This window comes from Montipora foliosa, chromosome 10 (assembly GCF_036669935.1).
Source record: "Montipora foliosa isolate CH-2021 chromosome 10, ASM3666993v2, whole genome shotgun sequence".
Taxonomy (NCBI): Eukaryota; Metazoa; Cnidaria; class Anthozoa; order Scleractinia; family Acroporidae; genus Montipora; species Montipora foliosa.
In genome coordinates, this window is record NC_090878.1 from 1,478,680 (window position 1) to 1,493,190 (window position 14,511).

The window sequence follows — 14,511 nt, forward strand, 5'->3', positions numbered from 1 at the left end:
CTCTGACACGCGTTTAATATATATGAAATTGACGCATATGCTTTTGGGTTTTCCCGGGGCTTTGGTTGTGCGTTGTTTGGTTGATCGACCGACTTGATGAAGTTTTCAGGACAGCCATTAGCTTTTAGGTCGTCGATACCACGTCGTTCCTCGCTCCGTCTTTGCGCAGTTGTTGATGGAATGCATTTAGCGCGGTCCATTAAGGTCTTAACAACAGCTCTTTCGCTTTGCGCTGGGCTTTGTGAATGGAAATCTAAATTCTTGCTCGTATGTGTGGCCTTGCGTTATACACCACCTCTATCTTTCCGTCTTCATCCACAGTGTTGTTGGTGTCCGAGAAGGCTATGCTCTTCTTGCACATGGTTATTGTAGGCATGTCTACTGTAAATTGAATTTTGGTATTTATCGAGTTTAAGTGTCTGTGAAAAATCTCAACACCATCTCTCTTGGTGCACGCGTTCGAATCGTCGACAAAGCGGCGCCACCATTTTGGTTTGGTTTCTAATGCTTTTTCCTCAACTCCTTGCATTGCAAGCTCTTCCATAATCGCGCTGACTTGTGATCCCATGGCACACCCCGATACCTGATGGTATTGGGTTCCCTCAAATATGAAATAGCTGTTATGTGGAAGAAAGGAGAGTAAGTCCAGGAATTGGTCTTTGGTCAACTGTGAGTGATTTTTCCAATCATCAGATCCCTCCAGTTTTCTCTGAACAATGTCTATAGCCATTCCGATCGTTATGGAGGTGAAGAGTGAGATCACGTCAAACGACACAACCAGTTCGTCGTCGGCCACTTCCTGGTTACTTATAAATTCTGCAAACTGTTTAGCATTCTTGACAGAATATTCGGTTGCATTCGCAAGGTGTTTCATTAAGGAAGCCAGGTATTTTGAAAGCTCATAAGTCGGCGAGCCAATACAGCTGTTTATAGGTCTTAGTGATATTCGCGTTTCTGTGCCTTCCAGGAGAGTGAGACGGTCGTCCATGTGCTGCAGTTCCACTTTATGAATCTTAGGTAACCGTAAAACGATGCTGGTGTGGAGTCGGAGGGGCGGAGCTGCAGTAGACTGTTTCATTAAGGTTCCCAAGTTTCTTCCAACCCAAAAGTTTTCGCTGCAACTGAAGCTCCGTTCTTGATGTTGGATTGTGCCTTTCATCGGTGATTGGTGCATAAACGTTCTGATCTTGCAGCATTTCTTGAATCTGGTTACGATAGTCGGTTCTCTTCATAACGACTATACAGTTTCCTTTGTCCGCTCTGATTATTATAATGTTTTTGTCACTTTATAATTCGATGAGTGCTCTCCGCTCTTCATTCGTCAGGTTTCGTTGATTAGCATGTTTCAGAGCTCCGTAAACCTCTGCTCTAGTAGCGTCCTGATTTTCTCGTGCCAGGTGGTGTATTGCGGCTTCAACAGAAGCGAGTATATCTTTCGTGGGTACGGTGTGTGGCGTGATTGCAAAATTGAGTCCTTTCCTCAGTAGCGATATTTCGTTGCCCTGTAGTCTTCTTCCGGAGAAACTTACTACCCATTTCTTCTTTAATTCGTTTACAACCATGCCAGCCGGTAGCCTATTCAGCTTTTGCTCGTGTTTCCGCTCAGTTTTCGGACGCGTTCACAACGTTGTGCGATTGCTTGGTACAATGCCTCGCAGTGAGAGGCCTCAATGGCCGACTCGATGTTTTGTTAGAGTCTTTGCCGATCTTCATCAAAGAATTGAAGTTTGCGGTGACTTTCACCAATGAGGATGCGTAAATATTTCCTTTGGGGTTGTCGGTGAGTGGTTTTGACAGAAGGAATGGAGGTAGAAGGTTTCCTTCCTTGCACCAATATAAATGGCGTAGATGCAATTTGTAGTGAACCTGTCTCAGTGAAATTTGCTCTAACCGTCTTGCCAGAGATAAGAAGTCGACGTCTTAGGAATTGAATTAATAACCTGATTAATTCCAACCTTCTATCAGACGTGAGAATGTATACCGGTGTCACAAATCTTCTAACACAATGGCTTAGAGGTGCAGGGATGGCGCAGTGGTGGGAGCACTCGCCTCCCACCAACGTGGCTCGGGTTCGATTCCTCGACTCGGCGTCATATGTGGGTTGAGTTTGTTTGTTCTCTAGTCTGCATCGTGAGGTTTTCTCCAGGTACTCCGGTTTCCCCTCTCCTCAAAAACCAACATTTGACTTGATGTGCGTTGATTGTTAATTTCACTTTACACTGTCCCCAATTAGTGCTCCAGCGCTAAATCGACTAGACACTTAAATAAAGTTACTTTCCTTTCCTTTCCTTTTCCTTGTTTCTAATCGCCTAAGCCTCAATCTTCAAGACAAAAAGTCGGTTTACTTGGACATGATATGACCTCTCTGCTTCTGCTTCCAAGTGAACCTCATTCCAGTTAAAAGGGTGAATACATACAAACCCCAACATGTTGAGAAGGATAAAACACTTCCAAGTCTCGTGAGAGGCGACGTCATCAGTAAAGTTGCCTAGGTACTTGATGTCCCTAAGGAGATATCTATGCCTCAGCAAACCAGCGACGATCTTGAATTCATTGATCTCTCACTAAATACCATCCACAGACATAATTTTCACACTGTTTTAATTTCAAGGCCAAACCAACAGGACTTTTTGTTACAGGGGCAACATAGTCTGTGAACCTAGGCTAAGCATGCCACCAGTCTAAATAATTTTTACGCTGCTATTATGACTCAATGAAAACAACTTTTCAGCACATGTAATCTTGGATATTTTATTCGACTTTTCTTTTTTGCAAGCACAGTCTAAGTATTCTTATGGAATCTATTTCTAGTTGTAATGGACGGTTCCTTGAGAGATCTCTTGGTGATATCGATTCCGTAATTCCATGTTGATGATAATGATGATGAAACAGACACGCCTTTCTGCGCTCTGCTGTCGGAAGCCGGCCAAATTGTCAACAGTCTCTATCGTTTACCGTATGTCTTTACATAACATTGGCTATACATGCATTCTGGACGTCTTAACAGCTTTTCTGACATTGGTTTTATTGGAACCGTTCGGGTAACGTCTAATTAATATGATAAAAATTGAGATCAGCTATGCGTATTATGTTTAACTAGGCCTACGCTGCTCTGAGGAAAGCTGCTTATTATTATTTGAAAAGGAAAGAAACTTACTTTATCTTTGTCCCATGTGGATAATATATTAAACTCAACTGAAGCCATTCCTCTTTTCACCCGGAGGCTTCTTCCTCATACTACTGAATGCTCTTTACCTGTGCAATGTTGCAGTATCTCTACGCTATAATGAACCTGATGAATAACTTAGTCTAGCTTGCTAATCTGTCTAAGTTCCTTTTTTTGTCGGCAGTTCATTTTGTCACTCGTTGATGTGATGTGAACATGTCTCATCCAGACGCCTTAAGACTTCTGTCAGCTTTTTGTCAAGGATATGTGCTTCTGGCAAATGTTGAATCACATCTATGGCTTTCAACTGGTAGCTGATGTGGTCAAAGAACTCTTTGAATCTTTCAGTTGGAACATTTGAATCAGCCTGGTTTCGAGGTGGTTGGCTTTTCTCACGTACCTGCAATGCTCTTGCATCACTTATGGCATCATTTAAAGATGATATGAAGAAATTCATCATTATGATTGTGATACCGAAAAGAAGAAGACTAACGAATACGTGACCAAACACAGGCACCGCTTCAACAAGTTCCTTTACTGGTCGAGCTTTCACTTTTCCAAGAATTATTTCAAGCTGAAAGGAGAATGATGGCCAAAGGCTGGAATAACGAGAAACAGTGGTCCCAAAGAGCAAAATTCCTGTTTGAAGGAATGCAAAGAACAAAACTGAAAGAATAAGGAGATAAGAGTGCAACTTTTGCAACCAGATTCGCAATGCACTAGAAAACACTTTGATATACATATTAAAATACGTCAACTGCAACAGCTTAACTGTGGTAAGAAAGGTAAGGGTGGCTAAGACACAGTTTTCAACATCCTCCAATAGAACAGCCGACTGGAAATTGACTGGAGCAAAGATGTTGCGCTCCAAGTATTGTAGAATGTTTGTAATATGGTAAGACTTGACAAAGCTGAACACCAGAACAGAGAGGGACGTGCAGAGTAGCGACACGTCCAGCCAACACCAAACAGAACGAGTGTAATGTCTTCCCCAGCGAATTATGGTGGTTGTGGTGTCAAAGCCTTTATAGATAAACATGCTGATGAAGATAACAAAGCAGAGTCCTTGAAAGACATGGAGGACGGATTCAGTATTGTGTAATGAGATGGTGTTGATTTGCTTAAACGATACAGCCTGTCCTGTTTGAAGCACTTCAAAGAAAAAAGAGCAAACAGCTAATGTGCTGATTGACTGGCTAAACAAGGTAAACTCTACGATCACAGCTGTTGTTTGACGGTCAATCCAATGCCCTGATTGTAAAGAATGAACAACAGTACGCGCAGTTTCCTCATCATAACCCAGGTCAGCAGAGTACCCTCCTCCACCATACCACCCATGATGTCCCCATTTTGATGATGCATCGAGTTCTTCTGCTGTTTGATACACCCATGGACGAGAGCAAGGGAAAATTCCACGTTTGGGAATGAATGGATCTTTGGATTCCTTCACAAAAGAGTAGCAATCATGAAGTTCAAGGGGAAACCAATCCTTGATCGTGTGTGCTGCGGGGCACTCAACTAAAAATAAGAGACAGGTGAGGTTAAAGCCAGAAAAACATGCGGTTATTGAATCTAATAAAATGAAAATGTCAGGACAACGTTTTACGTTTGAGCAATTTTCATACCTACACGTGAATTTTAAAAAAAATGTTTGTTATGTTTCCTTATTAAAATTTAACTGATCTGTTTTTAAATAAATAAATAAATAAATAAAGTACACTTGAGAACCTTTCCTCTTTAGGTAATATTAATCCTCGTGATTTTCAGATGTTACATACATAAGCAAAAAAAAAAAAAGAAAAAAAAAAACCTTTTCCTGCTCTAAGCTGACGAAGTCGTAACATTCCAATCACAGTAGCTTTTAGCTCATCCCCTGCCTGTTGGCACTCTCGGTAATTGGATTGATGGGGACTGAGGTAGAGATGTGGTACCAACGTTTTGTTCATCCATTCCCAGAAGGAGGTGAAAGTTGTAACCTAAATGGGAATTGACACAAAATGATGCAGAATATGTGATGAATAAGTTTATTTAGATTATTTTAGTGAAATCAAGTATTTAAGTTTCAAACTTGTAACTTTGGAATTAACTATGATCTTTCAGAGACACGATCCATGATCTGATAAAACACATCACAATCGTATAATGTCTCCAGCGCAGGAATTTGTGAATATAAAATTGTCACAATGTCTTTAATTAATCTGGGTGTAAAAAATATCTTGAAAAATTCAATAAACATTTTACTTGTCAAATGATTATTATATACTTAGTTCTCATTACAGAGTGGCCTGCTCACGAAAATATATTACTAAATTTCCTAGAGTCAACAGTTTATGTAAAATAAATTAATATTTGAAAAATAATATTTAAGATTTGGTTACTAGCGCACTTTTTTTTCGCGTTGCAAAAATATGTTTGATTTTCGAATCAAATAGCGTGTAGTGGTTGCAGCCGTGAAAAGCATGCAGAAGGACCCGCAATATCGAAACGAAGCCCATGAAACTAAGAAAATAACAAAACGTTTTTATAAAGAGGCTATTTTTGGAAGAAAATGTGGTCCTGGGTCAGTGGGAGAGTAACACATGTACATAACAATTTGGATTTATCAAACGAGTCGAAAAAGATCGAATTGCCTCAGGAAAAGAAGAAAAGGATGGCACAGTCGGTTAGTGTGCGGCCTTGGTGCAAGAGGTCTTGAGTTCGATTCCCGGATCTCGCATCCTTGTTTCGACTTCTTTCCTTTCCGTGTAGCAAAGTAGCTTTAAATACCCGTAAAATGGAGCACTGATGGAGAGGGGGGGAGTAAAATGAGCGCACCGTCGACCTCAGGTTTGTCAGTTGAATTACTGTTACGAGTTATCGACGTTAAATATGGTTGCTTTACTTTACTTTACTATACTTTAAAACTATTCAATGGCTGCCATTTCGAACGTCAGCCCTTTGTTAGGACGAAATGAGGAATTGCGGGTTTCTTGTAGTTTATATAGGGAGTGGGAGAACTATGCAATTGGTGGAGACACGCTAATGAAAAACACTGATAGGCTAGTTTAATAAAAAACGCTCATTGGTTCAACAGAGTATGAAAGTGCAGCTGACTTTCAAAATACATTCTTGCCAGAGTTTGTGGCTTTTCGCGTTCCTTGGTGTAGGTATACACCACAAATTGTCGTGTTAAGGGTGGAGCGTTCCGGAAGCGACAGGTTTCGATGCACCTTTGTTATTTTTTCAACATTTCGAAGTCTTTTCTCGGTCAAGTGGCAATCGGACTTGTCGATTTTCGACTAAATCAGGTAATTTCGGGTGTGGAAAGTCCCAGATCAATTTCTCTTAATTCATAATTTTGAAAAGGTGAAGGCGATTACCTTCCTCTTTTCACAAAATTAAAAAAAGGTTAAAAGGCTGTGAGTCAATACCTGTTCAAAATATCCGGTGTGAACATCAAGAAATTTCGCGAACAGATACCGCGTCGAGTCTCTGTTTCCATATGATAACACACCAATTATGACAAGAAAAGTCATATAAAATCCTATTTGGCGAATGGACGAACGACGTTTGGCCTTAGCAACAATCTCTTTCTTCAGTCTTGAGAATTCTCTTCCTGACCTTGGGAAAGGTGTCACTTTCTCCGGTGTCTCTTTTTCACGGCTTTCGGAAGATATTTTCTTTCCTTTGCACTTTGCCAACATAACGGATATAGCGACAAGTACGAGACATTTGCATGGCTGTACAACCAGAATGTCTTCGAAGAAAGAGGTGATAACAGCAGAAACCCACTCTTGGCTTTTATCACTCCCCCAAATGAGGCTGTAAGAAATGGTCACAATGGCCGATGAGACAGTGATTATGCCGCTCACGATATACATACCGTAGAACAGACACTGCCACCAGCGTGAATGCTCCGCGCGGAAAAACGATGTGGTTTTCTTAAATAAGAGAATAATAACGTGAACAGGAATGGTAATTATGGTGCTTTGAACACTGACCATCGCCTGTCTTGCTGAAAATTTAAGTGGTCCAAGGTTGATGACTTGGTAGGAATGGGTTTCCCAGCGATAAAATGCAGCACTGATGGCCATCGTAAAAAGAAGGAGGCAAACACAGGACGAAAGCCTTTGAACTCTTGTAAAATTGTCCCCCGGAGTCTTGGTAACAACGGAAAACCAAAGGTGGCCATTGGAAAACATCTCCTTCAGAGCCACATTGGTGATACTTGGACCGGAACAGGAAGGAACTTGAAGCACTTCACAAGAGTACGGTTCAGTTTCTAGAGAAAGCCATGTGTCAATTATAAATTTCCAGCAGGTTCCAGTGCTGATGTTCGTAATGCTTACATCGTCCAAATACCAAGATGGATCCTTGCCTGAGTTGTCATGCCAAATACGAAGAGAGTAAACTTCACCAATGTCTTTGTTCAAAATTACTTTAACGTTTTGTTCAGTTCCTCGAGCAAAAACTGAATAAGAGGCATCACTACTTTCCTTCGCTATTTTCAGGATACCGCTGTTTCCTTCTACTCCATAAATTATAAGGGATACATTGGATGTTGTTCCTGCACCGGCCCAGACACCAGTCTTTACGGTTAGCTTGTAGCTGTGCGGGATGTGCTCTTCGGATCCTTCTTCCTTACAAATGATAATTGGCTCTCTGTCTTGAAGCTGAAAAGAAAATTAATTAATTCGTTTCTTAAAAACCAAGTTTAGATTGTTTCTGTAAACGAAAAAAAGAAACATTAAATAAATAAATAAATAAATAAATAAATAAATAAAATAAAGAAAACAAACCACAAAACTTGGGGGAATGAATTCTCTGACATTAACGGTTGTGTTTTAGCCTTTGGTATGATGTGTTCATGTAAGGTATATTTCATTTAGCTGAATTTTCGGCCGTTTCACAGCCATCTCAGAAGCTGCAGCGTGTCGCAAACAGTATGCGCTAATTTCCCTTGGGCCACCTTATTAAATATAGGATCCTCAAGAAGGGTCCTTGAGGTGGTGCGTCTTCAGTGGAACAAGTGGAAAACTGGGGTACGCTTCTCCTATGTAAATGCTCGATCTCTCAGAAACAAAGTTCCTGACGTGGTTGACTATACTGTAAATGAGAGCACTGATGAGTTTCTCATAGTGGTTTCTGGTCAACAATTGTCGAAGATCAATATTGAGAGTATTACAGTTGGAGAGTCAGTCATTAAACAAGTTTAATACGCTCGTAATCTGGGTGTATTGTTTGATCACCACATGTCAATGAGTGACCAAATTAGCCTGTATGATATCAGACAGAACAGGAAATATCTATCTATGGATGCTCTGCAGACTCTGGTCCATGCCCCTGTCACGAGTCATTTGGACTATTGTAATTGTCTTTTTGTTTGGAATCTCGCAATATCAGCTTCGGCGATTATGGCGAATTCTGAATGCTGCAGCACGTATCATTTGCTTAGTACCCAAGTACATCCACATAACACCTGTACTGAAGACGTTACACTGGCTTCCGGCGAAATATCGTATCATTTTCAAAGTTGGTCATAATATGAGCCCCTCTTACTTGAGGAATCTCCTAGAGCCCAAGCCTGAAGGACGTTACAGTCTTTGCAATCAAGATTAACCTCTCCTTGCTGTTCCTAAAACCAAGTGAACGATCTTTGGAGATAGGGCCTTCTATAAAGCTGGACCAACACTATGGAAGAGTCTACCACTAAATATAAGAATGATTTCGAATATTGATACATTCAAGAAAGAACTTAAAACCTACTTATTTGCACTTGCTTTTCAGTAATTCTAAGACCATGATCTTACGTTGCTACTCGGACAGTTATTTTATCAACGTATATTTTAGCGCCTTTGATTACTTCATAGTCTTGGCGCTCTATAAATCTTAGATTATTATGCTAGTGCGCGTAGTTGGAGACAACCATACCATTGCTTTTTCCCTGTTGTCAACCCTTCTGGCTATGATGACTGCAACCAGATAAATAAGGAAACATGTCGCGACTGTAACAAGAACGAGGAATTTTCCGCTATCATTGGGAGAGAGAAGTTCAATGAACACTTTGTGGAAATTGATCTCATTCGGCGCCACTAGATAGCCTCCACCAAAGGGCGTCAAGTGATTGCAAGAACACTTCAGGGCAGAATTCTTCATGAATCCCTCTACCTGAAACAAAAAAGAGGAAAAATTAACCTAATCTAGCGGTTTGAGACAAGTTTGGTACTGCAGGTGAACGCTGTCGAAAACGCTAAAATGTAATATGCGATAACACCTCAAACGACTCTGTCAAGGTACATTAGTTGTTTATTTTGTGGTTAAAAAATGAATAAAATGACAATTTAATAACGATCTCAGATCTTCCAGTTTTCTTCAAATTCTTTAAATGAGCTCTTTTTAAGCAACCGGCCGTTCGTAGCTAACATCATATTGTTTTCGCAAGCGTCACTCGTACATTTCACATTACCTGCATTAATTAATCAACGATGAAATGAACCATATATTGAACTGCGGATATGAAATCAAGTGAAGCTATGAAATGAACCATATATTGAACTGCGGATATGAAATCAAGTGAAGCTATGATCCTCGCAGTTATGAACGCAATTTTATCAATTCCGTCGAGAAACCAGAAAAATCCAGGACTTCAAAGGGGTTCAACGTGACCGCACGATTCCGGTGCGACGCTCTAACCAACTGAGCTATGCAGCTACTGATGTTGGGAACTGGAAATTTGTGAATTCAAATGTTCCCGTGATGAATAAATCACCCATAAAATTATTTATGAAATGAACCATATATTGAACTGCTTCTCCACGCATTTTCTAAAATTGCGTTCATAACTGCGAGGATCATAGCTTCACTTGATTTCATATCCGCAGTTCAATAAATGGTTCATCTTATATAGCATTTCATCGTTGATTCATTCATCACGGGAACATTTGAACCCACAAATGACCAGCTCCCAACATCAGTGGCTTCATAACTCAGTTGATTAGAGCGTCGCACCGGCAACTCGAGGTCACAGGTTCAAACCCCGTTGAAGTCCTGAATTTTCCAGGCTTCTTCACGCAATTGCTAAAATTGCGTTCATAACTTCGAGGATCATAGCTTCATTTAATAATTAATCTTGTCAACAAGAAGGCTTTTGATACGACAGATCATAAAATACTGTTAGCAAAATTGAAGGCATATGTTATCACTTGTCTAGTTTACGAATGGATTACTAGCTATTTAACCAGTAAAAAAGAACAGAGGGCACTCGTACCTGGTGTTTAACCTTACTCTATCACTGGGTTCCGTATTATATCCCATTAGTTATATCAACGATTCTTCGAAGTGCTCTCCATGCGGACAACCTGATGTTTTTTTTTTAGTATTGGGATCCAAGAATCTTAATTGGACAGTTTAATATGGAGCTTGAAAACTACTCGCTATGGATTGAGGCTAATAGGTTACCTCTTAATGCTTCGAAAACCAAACAGGTTTTCAGACTTGGGAGGAGATATAAAAGTCATAGGACGCGGATTGTGATGGATACTGATACTGTGGCTGAACGAGTTCAAAGTACAAAATTTCCAGATGCATCATTGATTGATCTTCATGTTACCTAAAAACCTGATGTAGGTTTTATTTGCATGTACGGAAATTTCAAAATTAACCCCCCCCCCCCCCCCCGGGTTAATCCCTTTACTGTCTAAATTCAGATTCTACATAACATTTAAGTCACTCACACTTCATATTTTTCTCTGATATTAGTATCGTAAGGTCCTCTACGTATTTATACAAAGTCAAAGCGTATCTAACCTTCCTTCACAGCGAAGAGCGAAATGAATGTCAAATGAATGGAAAGCGCTCGAGGAAACAGGCGTTTGAATGAAAAATGCGAAGACAATGAGTTACCCAGCTTTTAATGACCGGTGTGTTTCAGTTCGTACAAATACAATAGTAATGTGTCTTTACCGTGCATCCACTGGTGTTCCAGTACAATTCACTTGAATTCCAAAAGAAACAGGCGACCTCTGAAATAGTAAACGTGTAGTTGATCCCTTGTGATTCTTGTTTTGGCGGTTCTTTTATCTTGATACATTTATCAGTTCCCTGTTCATCCTCGTTTATATTAGTCCCTTTTCTTATGAAGTCTATGTCAAGATGGTAGTTTCCGGGAAGGAGCGTTTTAAAATTTATTGTCAAATTTGTTTTTCCGACGCAAGTGATGTTTCCGCTGTGAAGCCATTTCCCTTGCACAAGTTTACACTCTGGCGGGCCAAACTGTGTTGACAACTCTACAGGAGGTGACACCCGAACGTATGGAATAACAAAGTCGTCACCGTAAGATACAATCGAGATCTCAACAACTGAATGACCGTGCTGAACACTTATACTGTGACGTCTTGACGATCCCAGTCTTACAAAGGACAGATTACTGGAATGGTAAGTAATTGGTTGCCATGGAAGTAAGATGGTTATACCCGGTGACAGGCCAGATATGGTTATGATGTCTTCCTCTTTGTCTCTAATGTCCAAACTTGCCACATTTGTGGTAACCCATTCGCTACTTTTGTTCCAGGTGAAGGGGTTAAAGGGTGTGCTCCACATCTGAAAATGCCGATAATCAACAGTCTCAAGAAATATTTATTTAAAAAAGCTCAAAGATCACATTTCCAAACGAGGGGCAAGAAGTTCTAAGGAACGGAGTTTCAGAGTGAATAAATTGACTCAAATTGAAGAATGCTTTCACAATTATTTATCACTGTGTATCCTTCACCAACTCAATCAATTATTTACACTAACAATAACTATGACAATACCTCAAAGAACACAATTTCGTTGTTATTCGCATTTTTCTTCAAAACGTTGCTTAGATCCGGGATTCGAAAGGAACCGGTTCGATTGTCGCCCAGCATCAAGCTGTGAAGTAAATTTCTCCTTACAGACACCACTTCAATGTTCATATATGTAGTATAAAATGTTTTGTTGCCTGGGGAAGATTTCAATGAATTTCTAATTCCTCTTATCATTCGATCTTTCAGCAAGAGGAGTTCCCTTGTCATAGTGATGCCCTACGTGAACAAAAAATAAAACACAATGATTAGACGTCCCACTAAAACAATACAAACATTCACGTTTTTAATTCAACTTATCTCCTAACAGCAAATTTTGTACACCAATGTAGGTTCACTCGTCACATCAGGCACGATTCAGTCTAGGTTGTTTGTTGAGTAAATACTATTTATCAGTTTTTAATTTGGGTAGAAAGTCAGAGGGAAAGGCTTCCGATAACGTGCCAGAAAAAGGCATAAGGCCAGCTCGTAGACTTTCCAAAGGTCGACCTCACGAGCTTTAAAGCAGAAAAGGCCAAGCAAGCGAAGTGAAGCAAGCCGAGCCGACAATTCACAATGGTTCCGGAGAGCCATATAAAACAACACGAAGGACTTAGCCGAAAGCCCAAACGTAAAAAAAAAAGATGTAAACGCTTTGTTTATAGTGGAAGTGCACTTAGCTATCCAGCTAGTTTACAGGTACCCCACTTTTTAAGAATCTGAAAGAACAAATTCAAACTTAACAGAAACATGATTAAGAGCCCCAACTAGCAGGAGGCAACCAGTTGGATATTTACAAAGCGTGGTACGTAGAGTTGAATCCGGGACCACCGGAAACAAATCCAAACCAGAAGTTAGAACGGGATTTGATTTGATTTGCTCTAACCACTCGACCTCCCCGCCTCCAGGCTCTCTCTTCTCTCTCCCACCGCAAAGAGAGAACCTGCTTGCAGGCTAAGTACAGGCAAAGTCGATGAACCCAACACAAGGATATCGGAATATTTGTCCTTGATTTGCCTTGAAAGAACTTTTACTCCAGCACTTCATTGCCTTAAAAAGAAAAACATCCGGTGAACTAAAGGGGTGGACCATGGACGTGATCCAAGTACCGTGGACTACTGGAGAGGGTCATGGATCGGAGGTCCACAGCCTCTTCATGCCGGCTATAAAAGCGCGATAATTTCCCAACTTTCTTAAAGACTGGGCAGCTAATAACAGAATGTCGTTAAATCTATCAAAGACATAGGAAATGACCATCCTGCATGACCTTCTACCGACTAAAAGGACTCGCCTACTTCGTGAAAGAGAACATAACTATTTACTACCAAGAGTCAATACAGAGCGCTACATTTGTAAATCGCATTTGTAAATCGTTGGTTATTCTCTGCATGACATTGATATATTATCTTTATTGAATAAATATCATTATTTAATTTATTTTTATTTTTAAAGTTTTCACGTTTGTTTGAATGTTTATTTAATAAAGACCATTATTATTATTATTATTATTATTATTAGTAGTAGTACTAATCGATCCGTTTCCTTCCTGACCCAAGTTAAATAAATTGAAATTCTCAGAAGGTTAAAAATACCTTTTCTCGAGTCGCCGGGCTCTGATTCTGAACATGAGCATCCCGCGAAGTTATCCTTAATATTTTACCAACACCAAGAACAAGGTTTTCCACTGTGTGCGGCAACGTAGAATTCGTTCCAAGTGTTCCGATACTATTGTTCAAATAGTTCACGAGATTCCTGAAAATGTCATAAGACTGAAGTACAAGAAGATCAGTTAATTACCATTTCACCCGGTCAATTAGCAGCCATGGACAGCTGTTTCGGCATTTTGGGCCTCATCAGCATGGCGTAGCTATCCATGGCTGCTAATTGACCGGGTGAAATGGTTGTGCGCATGCGTGATGTGTTGGCCACACCGGGTTGGTGTTAGCGTGTGTCACCTTGCTTTTATTGCTATTATCAGAGGGCTGGTTCTGAATTCTGGTTTCCGGATTTCGGGTTCCACTTCTCCCACAAAACAGCCTCGAATCCACTGCTCACAGACCAGCAGATTAGCGAAGTCACGGTGTTCAGCGATATTTGTATCTCAACCTGAAATCAAGTTCAGTCTTTAATCGATCTTGATCCTAGCCTGCGTGGGAGATGTATTTCCAGTTATCGTTTCTCTCCACCGAAAAAACGAGCAAGGTTTTGATTTTCATGACGTCATTTATTTAGACCAATCACGTGTTGCTTTATAAAAGTCTAGAACTAAATACGGGTTTCTTTACGTGGGGAGCACGAGTCTGCGTGTGAAACAAACTGGCAGATGATGTAGAGAATAGGCCGCGTTCGGTATATAAATAATCACACTTGCCTACTAGGCTTTATGGTTAAATTTGAATATTATTTTGTTTAGAAATCTCCCTTGAGACTTGTGAGACAAAGAAAGCAGGACTGAGCCGTGAAATGTGACCATATAGCCTCGTAGCTATGCCTGAATAATCGGCCTATAGATGGTTTTCAATCACGTGATGAGGCGGCCAAGTT

At 40.4% G+C, this 14,511-nt stretch overlaps 2 protein-coding genes and 1 long non-coding RNA gene across 3 annotated transcripts; all 3 read right to left on the reverse strand.

Annotated features, from left to right (window-relative positions):
• Positions 1-253: 253 nt before the first annotated feature.
• LOC137974197 (uncharacterized) lies at positions 254-1,159 on the reverse strand. Its single transcript, XM_068821081.1, has one exon. It carries the CDS (start codon positions 1,157-1,159, stop codon positions 254-256), a length of 906 nt encoding a protein of 301 aa, XP_068677182.1.
• Positions 1,160-3,359: 2,200 nt separating this feature from the next.
• Positions 3,360-7,239, reverse strand: LOC137974198 (polycystin-2-like). Its single transcript, XM_068821082.1, has 3 exons — positions 6,577-7,239; positions 4,977-5,142; positions 3,360-4,684 (listed from the first exon to the last, which is right to left on the reverse strand). The coding sequence occupies exons 1-3, from the start codon at positions 7,237-7,239 to the stop codon at positions 3,360-3,362; spliced, it is 2,154 nt and encodes a 717-aa protein (XP_068677183.1).
• A 4,366-nt stretch (positions 7,240-11,605) lies between these two features.
• Positions 11,606-13,724, reverse strand: LOC137973254 (uncharacterized). Its single transcript, XR_011117197.1, has 3 exons — positions 13,560-13,724; positions 11,956-12,207; positions 11,606-11,743 (listed from the first exon to the last, which is right to left on the reverse strand). It is a non-coding gene; the product is annotated as an uncharacterized lncRNA (long non-coding RNA).
• Positions 13,725-14,511: the final 787 nt, after the last annotated feature.

Excerpts from the sequence above, each read along its gene's own strand:
- LOC137974198 (XM_068821082.1), bottom strand. The coding sequence starts at position 7,239 with ATGGCCATCAGTGCTGCATTTTATCGCTGGGAAACCCATTCCTACCAA. Across the intron at positions 5,143-6,576 it reads ACACCGGATATTTTGAACAG|GTTACAACTTTCACCTCCTT; the intron begins GTATTGACTCAC and ends ATTCCCATTTAG. Across the intron at positions 4,685-4,976 it reads TCAGCTTAGAGCAGGAAAAG|TTGAGTGCCCCGCAGCACAC; the intron begins GTTTTTTTTTTT and ends TCTTATTTTTAG.
- LOC137974197 (XM_068821081.1), bottom strand. The coding sequence starts at position 1,159 with ATGAAAGGCACAATCCAACATCAAGAACGGAGCTTCAGTTGCAGCGAA.